The following is a 21,395-nucleotide window of genomic DNA, read 5'->3' on the forward strand; positions in this document are numbered from 1 at the left end:
TGTTTTCAGACCCAACAGAGAGGCGACAGTTTGAAAAGCACCAGGGCCATATGTGAAGAAAACTTATTAACTAATTTTAGGGTATGTGCAGGAGGGGCAGGGATCTAAAGGGACTTTCTCCAGGAATAGAAATGCTGGTAGGCACCACTTCTGATACTCTCCATGTGCCACCATTCACCCCACCTGGTGATCTCCTATGGATCAGCCCTGCCCAATACACATACTTTGCCAGGTACCCATCCAAGGCAGTTCAGGCTCAGCCACACCTGGTGGGCAGCCTAAGCCACGACAGCAGTCCCCCACTCCCCCAAGAAGTTCTGCTGGGGATGGGGAAGGTGTTAGTTCTAAACAATTGTGATCAGGCCTCTGAGCCATTCACACCAGGGCACACACAGCCCATAGGAGATACCCCTGAAGTGCCTGCTTCTGATGACCCAGAGGAGACTGTGCATCTTGGCCCCACCTTCTACATAAGGCCACTCCTTCAAAACTGGGAGATGCATCAGAATACACAGAAACACAGAGAGTCAAACAAAATGAGGAGGCAGAGGTAAATGTTCAAAAGAGCAAAATGAAACTTCATTAAAAGAAACAGAGATAAGCAATCTATCTGATAAAGAGTTCAAAGTAATGGTCATAATGATGTTCACTAAACTTGGAAGAATGGATGAACATACAAGAACTTTAATAAAGAGGTCGAAAATATAAGAAAGAACAACTCAGAGCTGAAGAATAAAATAACTGAAATGAAAAATATACTAGAAGGAATAACAGCAGATTAAAAGATACAAAAGAACAGATGAGTGATCTGGAAGACAGAGTAGTAGAAATCAAGTTGAACAACAGAAAAATATTTTAAACAAAAAAGGGTAGTTTAAGGTATGACTGTGACAACATCAAGTGTACTAATATTTGCATTATGGGGATACCAGAAGGAGAAGGGGAAGAAAACTTATTTGAAAAAATATAACAATACTTTTTAAAAAATTTTTTTTAATTTTTATTTTTTTACATTAAATATAATTTATTGTCAAATTGTTTTCCATACAACACCCAGTGCTGATCCCAACAGATGCCCTTCCTCAATGCCCATCACCCACTTTCCCCTCTCCCAATACTTTCTTAACCTAGAGAAGAAAACAGACAATCCAGGTCCAGGAAGCAGAGAACCCAAAACAAGATGAAACAAAGAGGTGTGCACCAAAACATAATAATTAACATGTCAAAGGTTAAAGATAAAGGGAATTTTTAAAGAAGCAAAAAGTCACCTATAAGGGAAACCCTATAAGGCTATCAGCTGATCTTTCAGCAGAAACTGAAGGCCAGAAGGGATATATTCAAATTGCTGAATTGAATATATTCAAATTGCACGATATATTCAAATTGCTGAAAGGAAAAGCCTACAACCAATAATACTCTACCTACTAAGGTTATCATTCAGAATTAAAGGAGAGATAAAGAGTTTCCCAGATAAAAGTTAAAGGAGTTCATTATCACTAAAGTAGGCTTACATAGAAGGTTAAAGGGACTTCATTAACTGGAAAAGAAAAGGCCATAACTAGAAGTAAAATTTTACAAGAAAAAATCTTACTGGTAAAAACAAATATAGTAAAGGTAGGGGATCAACCAATTCTAAAGCTACTATGAAGATTAAGATGGAAGTAGTAAATTCAAGTATGTTTACAATTGTTAGAGAAATATAAAAATAAAAATGGAAAATGTGTCAGAAATAGAAAATGTGTGTGACTGCTATATATTTAAGGTGTTATATATGAACCTAATGGTACAAAACCCAAAAAATTGTACTAGATACACAAAAAATAGAGAAAGGAATCCAAACAAACGTTAGAGAAAGTCATCAAATAACAAGGGAAGATAGCAAAAGAAGAACAAAGAAACAGAAAAGAGCTACATAAACTATCAGAAAAACGTAAAATGGCAAGAAGCACATACCTATCAATAATTACTTTGAATATGAATGCACTAAGTGCTCCAATCAAATACACAGTGTGCCAGAATGAATAAAAATAAATAAGAATCAACTATATGCTCCCTACAAGAGACTTTAGACCTAAAGACAAATACAGATGAAAAGTGAACGGATAGGGGAAAAAAAAAAAGTGAAGGGATAAAAAAAAAAAGCTGGGATAGCAATAGTTTTATCAGACAAAATAGACTTTAAAACAAAGACAGAGACAAGGAAGGGCATTATATGATGATAAAGGGATCAACCTAATGAGAGGATACAATTATAAATATCTATGCACCCATCCTATTTATTTTATTTATCTTTATTTATATATCATATATATTTATATTATATTATTCACCCATCCTGAATACGTAGAGCAAATATTAACAAGACATAAAGGAAGAAATTGATCATAATACAATGATAGTAGGGGGCTTGAACCATACTTACATGAATGGATAGATTATCCAGACAGAAAATAAACAAGGGAAATAGTAGCTTTGAAGGACACATTAGATCACATTGATCTAACAGACATAGACAGTACATTCCATTTCAAAACAACAGAATACATATTCTTTTCAAGTGTACACGAAATCTTCTCCAGGACAGATCACATGTTAGGCCACAAAACAAGTCTTAATACATTTAGGAAGACTGAAATTATATCAAGCATCTTTTCCAACTGTAACGGTATGAAACTAGAAATCAATTTACAAGAAAAAAATCTGGAAAGAACACAAACATAGAGCAACTAAACAACAAATCGATCAACCAGGAAATCAAAGAGGAAATTAAAAAATAAATGGAAACAAATGAACATGAAAACACAATGGTCCAAAATCTTTGGGATGCAGCAAAAACAGTTCCAAGAGGGAAGTTTACAGTGATATAGGCCCACATCAAAAAAACAAGAAAAATCTCAAATAAAAAAACATCTAACCTTACACCTAAATAAGCTAGAACAAAGCTCAAAACCAGCAGAAGGAAGGAAACAGATCAGAAATAAATGAAATAGTAAAAGAATAATAGAAAAGATCAATGAAATCAAGAGCAGGTTTTTTGAAGATATGAATAAAACTGATAAACCTTTAGTCAGACTCATCAAGAAAACAAGAATGGACTCAAATAAACAAAATCAGAAATGAAGGAGAGGAAATAACAACTTGACCCCACAGAAATACAAAAGATTACAGAAGATTATGGAAAATTATGGAGAGTCTGCATGGCTTAGCTGGTTAAGCATCCAACTCTTTGATTTCAGCTCAGGTCGTGATCTCGCAGTTCATGAGATCAAGCCCCATATGTTGGGTTCCGTGTGTTGGCAGCAAGGAGCCTGCTTGGAATTCTCTCTCTCACTTTCTCTCTGCCCCTCCCCCTGCCCATGTTGTTTTCTCTCTCACTCTCAAAATAAATAAACAAACTTAAAAAAAAGATTATGAAAGCTTATATGCCAACAAATTGGGCAACCTAGGAAAAAAGGATAAATTCCTTGAAGCATCCAATCTTCTAAGACTCACTCAGGAGAACAGAAAATGTGAACAGACTGATTACAGGCATAACTTGTTTTACTGCACTTCGCTTTATTTCACTTCACAGATACTGTGTTTTTTAAACATTAAAGGTTTTTGGCAACCGTGAATCAAACAAGGCTATTAGTGCCATTCCTCCAACAGCATCTGCTCACTTCATGTCTCTGTGTCACATTTAGGTAATTGTTATAATACTTCACAAACTTTTTATTATTATTATATTTATTATGGTGATTTGTGACCACTGACTTTGATGTTACTATTTCAATTGTTTTCTGGTGCCACGAACCACACCTATGTAACTTAGTAAATGTTGTGGATGTTCTGACTGCTCTATGGACCAGCTGTTCCCCCATCTCTCTCCCTCTCCTTTTCCCCAAGACACAATACCAAAATTAGATCAATGAATAAATAACCCTGCAATGGCCTCTTACATGTTCAAGTGAAAGGAAGAGTCACGTTTCTATCACTTTAAATCAAAAGCTATACACAATTAAGCTTAATGAGGAAGGCATATCAAAAGCTGAGTTAGGCCAAAAGCTAGGCCTTACATCAAAAAGCCAAGTTGAAAATGCAAAGGAACTCTTCAAAAAATTTTGAAGTGTTAGTTCAGTGAATATACAAATAATAAGAATGTGAAACAGCCTTACTGTTGTTTAGTGGTCTGGGCAGAAGACCATATCAACCACAACACTCCTATAAGCAAAGCCTAAGACCAAATCAACCACAACACTCCTATAAGCAAAGCCTAATTCAGAGCAAGGCCCTAATTCTCTTCAACACTATGACGGCTACGAGAGGTGAGGAAGCTGCAGGAAAAAAAAAAAATTGATATTGGCAAAGGTTGGGTCATGAGATTTAAGGAAAGAAGCTGTCTCCATAACATAAAAGTTCAAGGTGAAGGCAGCAGGTGCTAATGTAGAAGCTTCAGCAAGTTATCTAGAAAAATTAGCTAAGATATTAATATAGATGGAACAACCTTCTACTGGACAAGATGCCATCTAGGACTTTCAAAGCTAGAGAGGAGAAGTCAATGCCCGGCTTCAAGGCTTCAGAAGATAGGCTGACTCTCTTATTAAGGGCTAATACAGCTGGTGACTTTCAGCTGAAGCCAATGCTTATTGACCGTTCTGAAAATCCTACGACCCTTAAGAATTATGCTAAATCTAATCTGCCTGTGCTCTATCGATGGAACAACAAAGTCTGGACGATAGCACACCTGTTTACAACATGACTTACTGAATATTTTAAGCACACATTGAGGCCTACTATTCAGAAAAAAGACTCCTTCTAAAATATTACTGCTCACTGACAATGTACCTGGTAAACAGAGTTTTGACTGAACGTATAAAAAGATTAATGTTTTCATGCCTGTTAACATTCCATTCTGCAGCCCAGTGATCAAGAAGTCATGGTAACTTTCAAGTCTTACTAAAGAAATTCACTTTGTGAGGCTAGAGCAGCATAGATAGTGATTCCTACTAACTAGGAAGGTCATTGAAAACCTCTTGGCAAGGATACAATATTCTACATGAAATTAAGAACATTAGTGATTTGTGGAAGGATGTCAAAATTTCAACATTTAACAGGAGTTTGGAAGAAGTTGATCTCAGCCCTCATGGATGACTTTGAAGATTTTAAGACTTAAGTGGTGAAACTAATTGCAAATGTGGTGGAAACAGCAAGAGAACTAGAATTACAAGTGAGCCTGAAGATGTGACTAAATTGCGGCTATCTCATGAAAAAATCTGAATGGATGAAGAGTTGCTTCTTTTGGATGAATAAAGAATGTGGTTCCTTAAAATGGAATCTACTGGTGAAGATGATGTGAAGATTGCTGAAATGACAACAAAGAATTTAGAATATAACAAACTTAGTTGATAAAGCAGCAGCAGGGTTTGAGAAACTAACCCAAATTTTGCAAGAAGTTTTATGGTAGGGAAAATGCTATTAAACAGCATCACATACTACAAAGCAATCATTTGTGAAAGAAAGAGTTAAATGATATGGCAAACTTCATTCTCGTCTTATTTTAAGAAATTGTCAGAGCTACCCCAAACTTTAGCAACCACCCATTATCAATAGTCAGTAGTCATCAATAGTGAGGCAAGACCCTCCACCAGCAAAAAGATTACATCTTCCTGTAATTTCAAATGATGGTTAGCATATTTTAGCAGTAAAATTTTTTAATTAAGACGTGTACATGGTTTTTTTCAGTCTTAATGCTACTGCACACTTAGTAGACTACAGTATAATCTAATGATCTTTTTTTTAAATATGAAATTTATTGCCAAATTGGTTTCCATACAATACCCAGTGCTCATCCCAACAAGTACCCTCCTCAATACCCATCACCCACCCCCCTCCCTGCCACCCCCCATCAACCCTCAGTTTGTTCTGTTTTTAAGAGTCTCTTATGTTTTGGCTCCCACCCTCTCTAACCTTTTTTTATTTTTTTTTTCCTTTCCACCCCCCATGGTCTTCTGTTAAGTTTCTCAGGATCCACATAGAGTGAAAACATGATTATCTGTCTTTCTCTCTATGACTTATTTCACTAGCATAACACTCTCCAGTTCCATCCACGTTGCTACTAAAGGCCATATTTCATTCTTTCTCATTGCCATGTAGTATTCCATTGTGTATACAAACCACAATTTCTTTATCCATTCATCAGTTGATGGACATTTAGGCTCTTTCCATAATTCGGCTATTGCTGAAAGTGCTGCTATAAACATTGGGGTACAAGTGCCCCTATATATCAGCACTCCTGTATCCCTTGGGTAAATTCCTAGCAGTGCTACTGCTGGGTCGTAGGGTAGGTCAATTTTTAATTTTTTGAGGAACCTCCACACTGTTTTCCAGAGCGGCTGCACCAGTTTGCATTCCCACCAACAGTGCAAGAGGGTTCCCATTTCTCCACATCCTCGCCAGCATCTATAGTCTCTTGATTTGTTCATTTTGGCCACTCTGACTGGCGTGAGGTGGTATCTGAGTGTGGTTTTAATTTGTATTTCCCTGATAAGGAGCGACGTTGAGCATCTTTTCATGTGCCTGTTGGCCATCTGGATGTCTTCTTTAGAGAAGTGTCTCTTCATGTTTTCTGCCCATTTCTTCACTTGGATTACTTGTTTTTCGGGTGTGAAGTTTGGTGAGCTCTTTACAGATTTTGGATACTAGCCCTTTGTCCAATATGTCATTTGCAAATATCTTTTCCCATTCCGTTGGTTGCCTTTTAGTTCTGTTGACTGTTTCCTTTGCAGTACAGAAGCTTTTTATCTTCATGAGGTCCCAATAGTTCATTTTTGCTTTTAATTCCCTTGCCTTTGGGGATGTGTGAAGTAAGAAATTGCTGCGGCTGAGGTCAGAGAGGTTTTTTCCTGCTTTCTCCTCTAAGGTTTTGATGGTTTCCTGTCTCACATTCAGGTCCTTTATCCATTTTGAGTTTATTTTTGTGAGTGGTGTAAGAAAGTGGTCTAGTTTCAACCTTCTGCATGTTGCTGTCCAATTCTCCCAGCACCATTTGTTAAAGAGACTGTCTTTTTTCCATTGGATGTTCTTTCCTGCTTTGTCAAAGATGAGTTGGCCATCCTTTTGTGGGTCTAGTTCTGGGGTTTCTATTCTATTCCGTTGGTCTATGTGCCTGTTTTTGTGCCAATACCATGCTGTCTTGATGATTACAGCTTTGTAGTAGAGGCTAAAGTCTGGGATTGTGATGCCTCCTGCTTTGGTCGTCTTCTTCAAAATTACTTTGGCTATTCGGGGCCTTTTGTGGTTCCATACAAATTTTAGGATTGCTTGTTCTGGCTTTGAGAATGCTGGTGCGATTTTGATTGGGATTGCATTGAATGTGTAGATAGCTTTGGGTAGTATTGACATTTTAACAGTATTCTTCCAACCCATGAGCACGGAATGTTTTTCCATTTCTTTATAGCTTCTTCAGTTTCCTTCATAAGCTTTCTATAGTTTTCAGCATACAGATCTTTTACATCTTTGGTTAGGTTTATTCCTAGGTTATTTTACGCTTCTTGGTGCAATTGTGAATGGGATCAGTTTCTTTATTTGTCTTTCTGTTGCTTCATTATTAGTGTATAAGAATGCAACTGATTTCTGTACATTGATTTTGTATCCTGCGACTTGGCTGAATTCATGCATCAGTTCTAGCAGACTTTGGTGGGGTCTCTCGGGTTTTCCATGTAGAATATCATGTCATCTGCAAAAAGTGAAAGCTTGACTTCATCTTTGCCAATTTTGATGCCTTTGATTTCCCTTTGTTGTCTCATTGCTGATGCTAGCACTTCCAACACTATGTTAAACAACAGCAGTGAGAGTGGACATCCCTGTCGTGTTCCTGATCTCAGGGGGAAAGCTCTCAGTTTTTCCCCACTGAGGATGATATTAGCTCTGGGCTTTCATAAATGGCTTTTATGATGTCTAAGTATGTTCCTTCTATCCCGACTTTCTCGAGGGTTTTTATTAAGAAAGCATGCTGAATTTTGTCAAATGCTTTTTCTGCATCGATTGACAGGATCATATGGTTCTTTTCTTTTATTAATGTGATGTATCACGTTGACTGATTTGCGAATGTTGAACCAGCCCTGCAGCCCAGGAATGAATCCCACTTGATCATGGTGAATAATTCTTTTTATATGCTGTTGAATTCGATTTGCTAGTATCTTATTGAGAATTTTTGCATCCATATTCATCAGGGATATTGGCCTGCAGTTCTTTTTTGCTGGGTCTCTATTTAGCAATCAAAGTAATACTGCTTCACAGAATGAGTCTGGAAGTTTTCCTTCCCTTTCTATTTTTTGGAATAGCTTGAGAAGGATAGGTATTATCTCGGCTTTAAATGTCTGGTAGAATTCCCCTGGGAAGCCATCTGGTCCTGGACTCTTATTTGTTGGGAGATTTTTGATAACTGATTCAATTTCTTCTCTGCTTATGGGTCTGTTCAAGTTTTCTATTTCTTCCTGTTTGAATTTTGGAAGTGTGTGGGTGCTAAGGAATTTGTCCATTTCTTCCAGGTTGTCCAGTTTGTTGCATATAGTTTTTCACAGTATTCCCTGATAACTGCTTGTCTTTCTGAGGGATTGGTTGTAATAATTCCTTTTTAATTCATGATCTTACCTATTTGGATCATCTCCCTTTTCTTTTTGAGAAGCCTGGCTAGAGGTTTATCAATTTTGTTTATGTTTTCAAAAAACCAACTCTTGGTTTCATTGATCTGCTCTACAGTTTTTTTTTAGATTCTATATTGTTTATTTCTGCTCTGATCTTTATTATTTCTCTTCTTCTGCTGGGTTTGGGGTGTCTTTGCTGTTCTGCTTCTATTTCCTTTAGGTGTGCTGTTAGATTTTGAATTTGGGATTTTTCTTGTTTCTTGAGACAGGCCTGGATTGCAATGTATTTTCCTCTCAGGACTGCCTTCACTGCATCCCAAAGCATTTGGATTGTTGTATTTTCATTTTCATTTGTTTCCATATATTTTTTAATTTCTTCTCTAATTGCCTGGTTGACCCATTCATTCTTTATGTAATGATCTTTTATATGAATGGGAAAACCAAAAATTCACTGACTTGCTTTGTTGTGATTTGCACTTTATTGTGGTGGCCTGGATTTGAATGAACAGCATCTCTGATATACACCTGTACTAGTAATGAAATTAAATCAGTAATCAAAAACTCCCAACAATCCAAATTCCAAGAACAGATAGTTTCACATGTGACTTCTACCAAAGAAGTTAATAGCTATTTTTCTCAAACTATTCCAAGAAATTGAAGAGGAAGGAATGCTTCCAAATTCATTGTGCAAGGTCAGCATTACCCTCATACCAACAGCAGGCAAAAACGCTACAAAAATGAAAATTAGTAACCAATATCCCTGATGAAGTGAGCTGCAAGAATCCTCAACAAAATATCAACAAACTGAATTCAACAGTACATTAAAAGGATCTTGTACCACAACCAAGAGGGATTTATTCCAGGGATACAGGGATGGTTCAACACCTGCAAATCACTTAACAAAATGAAGGATAAAAACCCTATGATCATCTCAAGCAGATGTGGAAAAAGCATCTGACAAAATTCATCATCCATTTATGCTATTAACTCTCAACAAACTCAGCATCCATTTATGCTAAAACTCTCAACAAGCTCTCAACATATAAGAAGGTATATAACAAACCCACACCTAACATCATACTCAATGGTGAAACGCTAAAAGATTTTGCTTTAATAATGAGGATATCTACCCTTGGTACTTTTATTCAACATGGCACTGGAAGTCTTAGCCATAGATAGAAATCAGATAAGAAAAAGAAATAGAACACATCCAAATTGGTAAGGAAGAAGTAAAACTGGTTCTATCTATAATCACATGACAATCTATGTAGAAAACCCTAGACTTCACCAGAAAACCTATTAGAATAAATGAATTCAATAAAGTTGCAGAATACAAAATCAATGTACAGAAATCTGTTGTTTCTACACACTAATCATGAAGCATCACAAAGGGAAATTGAGAAAACTATCCGATTTCCAACCGCATCAGAAAGAATAAAATATTTATGAATAAATTTAATCAAGGAGGTGAAAAACCTATACTCTCGTAACTTTAAGACATTGATGAAAGAAACTGAAGAGGAGAAAAATGGAAAGATGTACTGTGCTCATGGATTGGAAGAATTAATATTGTTAAAACATCAATGCTACCCAAAGCAACATACAGATTTAATACAATCTCTATAAAATTACCAATACAATTTTTCACAGAACCAGAACAAAAAAAATCCTGAAATTTGTATGGAACCACAAAAGACTCCCAATAGCCAAAGCAATGTTGACAAAGAAGAACAAAGCTGGAGGTGTTGCAATTCTAGATTCCAAGATATACTACAAAGCTACAGGAATCAGCAATATGGTACTGGCATTAAAAAACAGCTGCACAGATCAATGGAACAGTATAGAGAACTTAGAAATAAATCCACCCTTATATGGTCAATTAATCTATAAGAAAGGAGGCAAGAATATACAATGGGGAAAAGACAATCTCTTCAATAAATGGTGTTGGTAAGACTGAAACGGCTACATGCAAAGAATGAAACTGGACCACAGTTTCTTTATCAATAAGGAAGTACACTCAAAATGGATTGAAGATGTAGATGTAAGACCTGCAACCATAAAATTCCTAAAAGAAAACATAGGTAGTAAATTCTTGGAGACTGATCCTAGCAATATTTTTGGATCTGTCTCCTCAGCCAAGGGCAACAAAAGCAAAAATAAACAAATGGGACTCATTTATCACACTAAAAAGCTTTGCACAGTGAAGGAAACCATCAACAAAATGAAAGGCATCCTACTGAATTAGATTATATATTTGCAAATGACATATATGATAATGGGTTAATATCCAAAATATATAAAGAACTCATGTGGGTGTCTGGGTGGCTCAGTTGGTTTAGTGTCTGACTCTTGATTTCAGCACAGATTGTGATCCCAGGGATGTGGGATTGAGCCCTGTGTCAGGTTCAATGTTGAGCGTGGAACCTGCTTGGGATTCTCTCTTTCTCTCTCTCTCCCTCCCCTGCTCACATGAACTCATGCAACTCAACACCCAACAAAACAATCTGATTTAAAAATGGGCCAAGGAAAAAAAAAATTAGAAAAAAAAAAAAAAAAAAAAAAAAAGGGTCAAGGACCTGATAGACATTTTTCCATAGAAGACATACAGATGGCCAAGAAAACCATGAAAAGATGCTCAACATTACTAATCATTAGGGAAATGCAAATTAAAATCACAATGAGGTATCACTTTACACCTGTCAGAATGGGTAAACTCAAAAAGAACAAAAATAGAGGGGCGCCTGGGTGGCTCAGCAGGTTGAATATCCGACTTTGGTTCAGGTCATGATCTCATGGTTCGTGAGTTCAAGTCCTGCGTTGGGCTCTGTGCTGACAGCTCAGAGCCTGGAGCCTGCTTCGGATTCTGTCTCCCTCTCTATCTGCCCCTCCCCCATTCTCTCTCTTTCTCTCCCTCAAAAATAAACATTAAAAAAAAAAAAAGAACAAAACTAGAAAATGTTGGTAAGGATGTGATGAAAAGGAACACTGGTGCACTGTTGGGAATGTAAATTGGTGCAGCCACCAGAGAAAACAGTATGGAAATTTCTCAAAAAATTAAAAAGAGAACTACCATATGGTCTAGCAACTCCACCTTTGATAATTCCATTCATCTGAAGAAAATAAAAACACTAATTCAGGAAGATATATGAACCCTAGTTAATTACAGTATTTACAAAGCTAAGATATAGAAACAACTTGTATTCATCAACAGATGAATGAAAAACATGTGCTATCTATATAGTAATGTAATACTCAGCCATGAAAAAGGATGAAATCTTGCCATTTGTGACAAGGATGGACCGAGAGGGTATTACGCTGAGTGAAATAAGTCAGACAAAGACAAGTGCTTTATGATTTCACTTATATATATGTGTAATCTAAAAAGCAAGGCAAACAAAGCAAAACAGAAAAAGTCTCATAAATAAATAGAACAAACTTATGGTTGCCAGAGGGGAGGTGTTTGGGAAGGATGGGTGAAATAGGTGATGGAGATTAAGAGGCACAAACTTACAGTTAAGAAATGAATAAGTCACAAGAATGAAAAGTACAGCATAGACTACATTTTCTATAATATCGTAATAACTCTGAACAGTTCACAGATGGAATCTAGACTTATGGTGATCATTTCATAAGGTATACAAAGGTCTAATCACTGTGTTGTACATCTAAAACTAATAGAATATTGTATGGCACCTATAATAATAACAAAGGAAATAACAACAAAAACTATGCATGTTATTTACATGTCAAATTCTAAGGAAATGGAACTACAGTATTATTTTGAAACCAATATATTGACATCACGTTATCATCTTTAAAGCAAACTATTTGGGAAAATACTATGGGTTAAATTACAATACAAGAAAACCCTGAAAATCTTCACGTTTTCTGTCATAATACAATCTTTTACTGGTACTTCCTACAGTAAACACACTGCTAGCTGGCCTTGAAATCTTTTGAATTATCTATTTTATCACTGCTGTGGTAACAGGACTGAATTATAATGCAAAATCTTTATAGCCAAAAGGCACCAAAACATATAAATTCTTCTCACTGGTATTTTTCTTCCTAAAACATAAAAGCTTATAAATAAAACTTCATTTGTGTACTATGTATTTAACATAATATTAAAAAAGAGAAACAATACAGTTAAAAGAAATCAAACACATACCTGTGGAACATTCTTTACAACAGGCACTGGCTGAATTATGGGTAAAACATCAGATTTAGAAGCAGCAATTGACTCAATTGGAGTTGATATGTTCAGTGGTGCCATTCTCTCATCTTGATCATTTAAAAATTCTGTATTTTCATTTATTTCTACAGAAGGAAGTGGCATCTGGGCAGTAGGTTTAGAAGGAATTGATTCTTCCAGTGAAGGATAAGTAAAATCCACTAAAATTCCCAAAAGAATAATAGGTATGAAAGAACAGCAAACCCCATAAATAGTAGTTACATATCTCATGCATGTTACTATGTGATAAAGATAAAGTAAATGAAGTGACAACCACAACAATCTTAAAGAATTAAACATTAACTTCTAGGATGTGGACATCTTATATTTTTTACGCCTGAAAACAAACTGCTATCCAGTAGGATAACTAAACACACAACCAAGAACACTACCGTAAGAACATAAAGTTTATTTTACCAAAGCAATTTTAAACAAAAATTTTCACATACATACATGAGATAGACACCTCTTCATTCTTGCCTCGTGGGGGTGGAGTGACTTTAGCATTTGTTGTATACTGGGGATAACAAAGTAGCCAGTTGTCATAGCCTCCTTCTAAAACCAAAGGCTCATTGCGCAGGACAGTTTTGCTTTCCCACTAGGAAATAAGGAAACAGTATTTTTATTTTTCTTTCACTTAGCATAATATTTTCAAGATTAGGCAATAGTATTTTCAATATGGCAGCAGTCTCTTCATAGTAAAAAAAAAACAACACAAAAAATTGAATTTTAAAATTGCTCTTGAAGATTCATCTAAATGATAAAAAATGAGAGAATTCAAAATTCAGCATTAAATGAAACACATGGATAGATAAGGTTTTTAAAACCACACAAGTAATACATGATCTTGGAAGAAAATTGTGAAAGTATGCTCATGTATTTAAAAATCATCCATCATTTGAGCACCCAGAGATACAACTTTGACATTGTAGGATTTATTCTTACCATTTTCTATGTAGATACATACTTTAAATTTTATTTTTATGAAACAGTGAAACTTTTATGCTGCTGCTTTTCTCTTACATGAACATCTTTTACTAAGGGTCCTATCACCACCACTTGTAATGACCAGATAATATTCTATTTTATACACACATACACACACCCCAAAACTGAATCAACCAGTGGAACACTTATGGTTATCTTTCCCGTTATAAAAATGCTGAGATAAATACTGAAGATCCTGATATACGCACATACCCAATCAACTCCATTAGGGAAAAATCCCCAGAAGTGGAGTGGCTGAGCCAAGGCACATGAACATTTTAAGGCTTTTAGTATACATTCCTAATCTTTAAATGATCATTAAAAATATGTATCTATATATATTTCTGCAGGGTAATTTGCTAGAACTAGAACTGCTGGATTAAAAGTTTCGTAGATGCTGCCAAATTGCCCTTCAAAAAGATGATACCAATTTATATACTTACCAACAGTTTATGAGAAAGCCTATCATAAATCTTTATAATTTTTACCAAACTGGTGGATAGAAAATGGAATCATGTTTTAATTAGCTTTTATCAGTGAAGCTGCACATCTTTTAATGTTTATTAATATTAAATGTTTATAATATTCTATGACTTAAATAATCTCATCCTTTGCCCATTTTTCAGTAGAATTTGCTATTTTCTTAGTACATAGTGAATGTACTTTGAATATTAAGAAAAATAGCTCTTTGTCATATATGTTACAATTATTTTCCTGATTGATTTTTACTTTATTTATGGAATTAAAACAGTCAAATACATTGATCTTCCTTCATGGTGTCTTGGTTTACAAGACCTACAAATGCTTTTTCCTAGTACTACTTCACTATTTCAATCAACATATTTATATCATTGACCCATCTGGAATATGGTGTGATCTAAGAAGTAAGGTAGGGGTCCCCTTTCTTTTTACCTACTGGCTAGCCAACTGTCTCCAAACCATTCATTTTTATCCATTTTTCCCCACACTGACTTGTTAAATCATCTTTCTCATACACTAAACCTACATATATCTTAGGCTGAACTTTATGAAAGTGCCAGTATTGTACATCAAAACTAGTTGAATACTGGCAGTTTCATGTATCGATCTGTACTTGGGTATATTTCTAGATTCCCTATTTTAAAGCATGAATTGTTTTAAGGCTTTTAAGACTGTCCTCCTGAAGGGTAATGTTCCATCAACTGACCTTCCTAAGAGCAGATTAAGTTTGATTCTTACCAGCATTCATTTAGTACTATCAGTTTAATAATTTAACAAATTATAGATTATTTTTTCTTTGCTAATTTGATCAGAAAATGGCATTCACTTTTTTAACTGCATTTCTACTAGTAAAGATGATTGTTTTTATGTTTGTCTCTTGTATTTCCTCTTCTGTTCATGCCTATGTCCACTACTTATTTTACTATTTTATCTTAAATAATTTTTTTATTTGCAAAAGTTCCTTCATATTTTAGGTGTTCTATAGTTGACTGTTGAACAACATGGGTTTGAACTGCGCCAAGTCCACTTACACACTTTTTTCTCCCCTTTGAGTTGATGGCAAAAGCCACAGGCATTTACAACTGCCCACCGATGGGACCAAATTGAAAGTGACTAGTGCAGAGGTTGTGCCTGTTGCCCAAATGAGTACCTGGGCAACCTGTTGAGGCTGTCACCAGCTGTCAGCAGCTCCCAGAAGCCCCAAACTGGACACAGCTTCAGGTCCTTGTGTGCCAGCAGAGTGGTCAGGCTGAAAGCCCTGGACTGGTGGACAGGAGGTGAGGCTGAAGTGGAGACACACCCCCCAGAGTGCAGGTCGGTGCTGCCCAGGAAGTCCAGCATTCTTCGTATTCCCTCCTCCCTGCCCTGGTCCTCCTTGGGCCTAGGACCCTCCCTGGCCAAGGGCAGAATGCTCCTCCCCATGGTGGCTCCTGGAGGCCAGAACATTCACATGAGGCTGTGGTTGCCAATGGCCACAGGCTGGTGGTACACCTCTAGGCAGCTATACTGTGATTCAAGGGTGCTGTCGCCACCTACAGGCCTACCCAGTGGCTGCCATCACTCAGTAGAGGTTACCAGGCTGTGGAACCCTACCATTCCAGGGCCAGGCCCACTGCTGCCACCATTCTTATCCTGGTGCTGCTTACCCACCTATATGGGGCCTTTTTCCAATAAATATACATACAGTACAGTAACTGTGATTTTAATTATGACTGAATTATGATTTCAGTAATTTTTTCATTATTTTATATAATTTTATATAATTTATAACATTTGCTTTTTTCTAGCTTACTTTATTGTAAGAATACAGTATATAATACATATAAAAATACTTTGCTAATTGACTGTTTATGTTATAAGTAAGGCTTTTGGTCAACAGTATTAGTAAAATTTGGGATAAGTCAAAAATTGTGGCAGGGTGTTGGTACCCCTAAACACTGTTATTCAAAGGCCAACTGTACTGCCCTATTTATTGCAAATATTCTATTTGTCTTCTGCAATCTAATCATATGGTATTTTTCCACAAATTTATTTTTGTCAAGTCAAATCTAACAAGCTTTTTCTCCTTAGTGACTTCTTCCTTTGCTTCTATGTTTCGTAGTCTAATTCTTTTTTATTTATTTTTAATATAATTTATTGTCAAATTGACTAACAGTGTGTAAAGTGTGCTCTTGGTTTTTGGGGTAGATTCCTGTAGTTCATTACTTACATACAACATCCAGTGCTCATCCCAACAAGGGCCCTCCTCAATGCCCATCACCTATTCCCCGCCTCCCCCATTCCACCCTCAGTTTGTTCTCTGTATTTAAGAGTCTCTGATGGTTTGCCTTTCTCCCTCTCTGTCATAGTCTAATTCTTAAAACAAAAAAATAACACTTTTTTTAGACAGTTTGTGTTCCTGGAAATTCTAATCTTATGTTATATTATCAGTTTATTATTATTTGATGATTCAAAACTAGTCTTTTAAATCTGCATTTAAAAAAAAATCTCCAACCAAAGCTGCTGAATCTTCTTATCCTTAAGATAAACAGCTAGTCAGTATACCTTTCTAACAACCAAAGAAGGCTTACAATTACAGTGAACTAACAAGGAAACTTGCTAACCTTGAAAAGTGCATCTTTCAGACTCCGTAGAGTTGTTCCAAGTTGTAAATCTTTTGTTGAACTAAACCAGTCAAGAAGTACCACATATTCCACATTCCCCCTCTTCTTCCATGTGTCTTTAGAATCATCTGGGAGTTTTGCTTCAATCCAACTAGCAGTGACTCTGAAATGTATTAACATTTGTATTGGGGCAAAGTAGACAAGAAGTCTTAATATACTAATATAAGACACTGAGTTTTCTTTTAGTCTGTACCACAGTAAATTTTCAGCAACATTTCTTTCTAAAGTCAAATTGTATGTCTGGATAATAAATAATCCTAAAATGTTTAATAACTTCACCTTTGCATAACACTGGAATATGTTTTAGTAATTATTAGAAACTAAAAGAAATGGAATCAACTGTAACCCCTCACAAAAAAGGAAGCCAAAACTGCAAACAAAGAAGTCATCTGAACACCTCTCTCAGCTAAATATAAATAACTGGGGGATCACTTGGGTAACATTATTTATACTTCAGTTCTCTTATACCTATGTAGATAATTGCTAACCAAATACCAAAATGCTTATTTAACAAACACATAGAGCATTTACTATGTGCCAGATACTCTCCTAAATGCTTTATTTTCATAGAATCTCAACTGAATCCTCTCAACAAATCCTATGAAGTAGGCATTACTAACCCCATTTTATAAATGGAGAAACTGGGGCACAAAAATATTAATTGACCTATCGAAGGTTACAGATGCCAAGTGAAGCCAAATTTCAAACTCAGGCAATCTTGTTCACGTCCATGCTCTTAGCTGTTCTGCTGTGCTGCCTTTTAAATCATCAACTGTGAAAAATATCAACTGTACATTAAAGCATGCTATTCATGTCTTTTGCTCACATAAAAGTTAATTTAAAAGTTACCTAAAGTCCTTAGAGTGGGCCTGCAGCAGAGCCCCTCCCCCCCAAATCCTATTACATCAACTTCTCATCACTAACTACTTGCCCATTTATTCCACTCGACACCAGCCACTGCCTCCTTGTAGTTCCTGCTTATTCAGGTATACTCCTGCCTAAGGGTCTCTGCCTCTGTGCCTTTCTATCTGGAATCCTTTTCCTTCAGATAACTGCCATCACTCATTTCCTTTACCCTCTCAAAATCTGCTCAGTAATAACTTCTCCATGAAACCTTCCTGGATTAAAATTTTAATACCTAGCCCAATGTACACACTTGATACACCCATCTCCATTGCACTTATTAAATAGCAGACATATATTTTAAGGTTTATTGTCTGTTTTGCTATCCCACCTCCCTGTTAAAATATAAGCTCCATGAAGCAAAATTTTTGTTCAATAGGTAAGCCCCAGTACTTAGAACCATAGCAATCCAGCCCACAGAAAACTAGTGCTCAGTATATGAGTGCTGAATGACTGAATAAATAATACAAATTTGTTCCATCAGGTAAGAAACTCCATCTTATTCCTGGCAAAGCACTAAGCATTTTAATATTTAACTGATAATACTGGCAAGCTGGGCAGGAATGGTACACTTTTATTCATAAGTAAAATAAATGGTTTAGATTATTTAAAAGAAAAAAAAAACTTGCTCCTATATAATAATGTTGGCTACTATATCTTGTAGGAAATAAAGGAAAAGAGAAGAAATATAAAATACTGTCTCCTAATATTCTCACCTGATATATAGTGATAAGAATGAAAAAAATTGAAATATGATTTCTTTTTACTGTTAATGTTTACTTATTTATTTTTGAGAGAGACAGTGCTCAAGCAGAGGAGGGGCAGAGAGAAAGCATGAGAGAGAGAATCCCAAGCAGGTCCTGCACTGTCAGCACAGAGCCTGATTCGGGGCTTGAACTCACAAATCATGAGATCATGACCTGAGCTGAAATCAAGAGGTAAACATTTAACTAAATGAGCCACCCAGGCACCCCTGAAATGTGATATTAAGGACTATCCCTGACTCTAGGGATATATTTGCCTTTTAGTCTAAAAACTCAAGATTAGTACTCTATAAAAAACACTTCAGGAAATAATTATATCACTAGTATTTCCCAAACTCAGTCTTTCATGTAACATCTTTACAAGATGCTGCAATTTTGCCCTACCTTGTCTATTATTTAATAAACTTAATTATTAATTTAATTACTTAATTGAAAGTGATCCTTTACTTAAATTTAACAGGAAAATGTACAGTCCCATATACATAGAAACAACAGCATATCTAATGAATAAATGATAATCAGTAAAATACATACATCAGTAAAATTATGCTTTATTCACACAACAGAATGAACCATAACTACACCAATAATATGGAGTACAAACAGCCAGATATATAAAAAACTATAGATTATATATTTCCTTTTATATAAAATACAAAAACAGACAAAAATAAATCTATCCTTTTTTTTTTTAATTTTTTAATGTTTATTTATTTTTGAGAGAGACAGAGAAAGACAGAGCACAAGAAGGGAAGGGGCAGAGAGAGAGGAGACACAGAATCCAAAGCAGGCTCCAGGCTCCGAGCTGTCAGCACAGAGCCTGACACAGGGCTTGAACTCATTGACCATGAGATCATGACCTGAACCAAAGTCAGATGCTTAACCGACTCAGCCACCCAGGCGCCCCAAAAATAAATCTATTCTGTTAGAAGCTGGTGGTTCCCTTTGGTGGGTGGGGATATGGGTAGTAACTAACAGAGGGCATATGAAGGGATTCTGGAATGATAGTAATATTCTATTTCTGGTCAGATAAATGGGTGTACTAAATGGGTGTGTTGCTTTTGAAAATTCACTGAGCCAAATACTTAGGACAGGAGTGCTTTTGTATGTATGCTATATGGTATTAAAATGTTTAAAAAAAAATCAAAAATAAAGCATACAGTAATCACCATCAGCTAGTTGTAGATACTGTTGCCTCCAGAAAGCTCTAAGGCCTACTCTCTGGTGAGAAAGATAAGCAAATATTAAAAAGGAATGCTAGCACGAAACAGACTTCTTTTAATGACTTCAGAAAGACTGAAACAAAAGTTAAAGGGGAATAATTTTCTTGGCATGCAGTTCATCACTCTTTAATCTTCAACCTAAACTCATCATGAGTTTCATAGTAGTCGAATTTCTCGCATTTTGGGAAACACTTAAACTCAATAAAAACCCAGGCTTTCTGTTAGTACAGATTAGACCATCCAAAGATTAATACAATTTTGTCTATTCAAATCCTAGGAATACAGTGACACCCACTTGATTAGACTAAGTACTCTAGTGTCACTTTTCAACAGCATTATTTACAAAGCACCCTATTCTTCAGGTCAAACTTTATCAAGCATCAAAAAATGTGCCAAAAACTATGCAAATTTTACTGCCTAATTTATTTACTTATTTTTAAATTTTTTTAATGTTTATTTATTTTTGAAAGAGAGTGTGATCGTGTGTAAGCGGGAGAGGGGCAGAGAGAGAGGGAGACACAGAATCTGAAGTGGGCTCCAGGCTCTGAGCCTGAAGCAGAGCTCAAACACACGGACAGCAAGATCATGACCTGAGCCGAAGTCGTACACTTAACTGACTGAGCCACCCAGGCGCCCCCCTTTTTTTTACTACTTAATTTAAAAAGTATGTCTTTTCAATGCTGTTTAAGTTAATCTTAAAATGGGCCATAGATTTTAATCCAATCCCATAAACTAAGACCCAGAGAGGTTATATAATTTATTTAACACTTGAAATACTAAAAATAGCCCTGGATATGGCGGTTTAGCTCTGTCATTATGATGATAGTTTTTAATACATAATATATTCATGCAAGTAACTTTACATTATTTTATAGATTAACATCCTTATCAAAAAAGAAAAAAAAATTTTAATGAGTCCTTACTAGTGCCAGCCACTGTGGTAAGTTTGTGTATATAAAATTTCACTTAAGCTTCTCAAAACCTGAGATAGGTAATATTACTATTCCTATTTTATAGATGGATATGGGCTTAGAGAGGTTAGGTCACTGGCTAGAAGTAATGTAGCTGAGAAGAAACAATTTCGATCTGAATATAGTCTGACTTTGGAGTCTATCCATTTACTTAATCAGTTGGCGATACTGTTTTTTTTTCCCCAAAAAAAGTATTTATGTACTCTTTTACTGCAGATAACAGGATGGATATTTCTTTTTTATTTTTTTTAATTTTTAAAATTTTATTCGTTTGTTTTTGAGAGTGAGAGTGAGCATGAGCTGGGGAGGGGCAGAGAGAGAGGAGAGAATCTCAAGCAAGCTCCAAGCTAACAGTGCAGAACCTGACATGGGGCTCGATCCCATGAATTGTGAGATCATGACCTGAACCAAAATGAAGACCTGGATGCTTAACCAACTGAGCCAACCAGGTGCCCCACTATGGGGTATTCCTAAATAAAAAAACAATTCAATCAGTTCATGATTTTAGTCAATTTGGTGCATATACTTCACAAGCTCATAAATAAA

General features: G+C 35.9%; 1 protein-coding gene across 1 annotated transcript in view; it reads right to left on the bottom strand.

Annotated features, from left to right (window-relative positions):
• The window catches only part of USP8 (ubiquitin specific peptidase 8), a 77,066-nt gene that overhangs the window by 17,780 nt on the left and 37,891 nt on the right, over positions 1 to 21,395 (bottom strand). Inside the window, exons 8-10 of the mRNA XM_047075117.1 lie at positions 16,929 to 17,091; positions 13,312 to 13,456; positions 12,796 to 13,019 (exon numbers count right to left, since the gene is read on the bottom strand). Coding sequence (XP_046931073.1) covers positions 12,796 to 13,019; positions 13,312 to 13,456; positions 16,929 to 17,091 — 532 coding nt within the window. The remainder of the gene's footprint in view (positions 1 to 12,795; positions 13,020 to 13,311; positions 13,457 to 16,928; positions 17,092 to 21,395) is intronic.

Source organism: Lynx rufus, unplaced genomic scaffold (assembly GCF_022079265.1).
Source record: "Lynx rufus isolate CCGP_SWC_20201006 ecotype Redwood Valley unplaced genomic scaffold, mLynRuf1.p SCAF_13, whole genome shotgun sequence".
Lineage (NCBI taxonomy): Eukaryota > Metazoa > Chordata > Mammalia > Carnivora > Felidae > Lynx > Lynx rufus.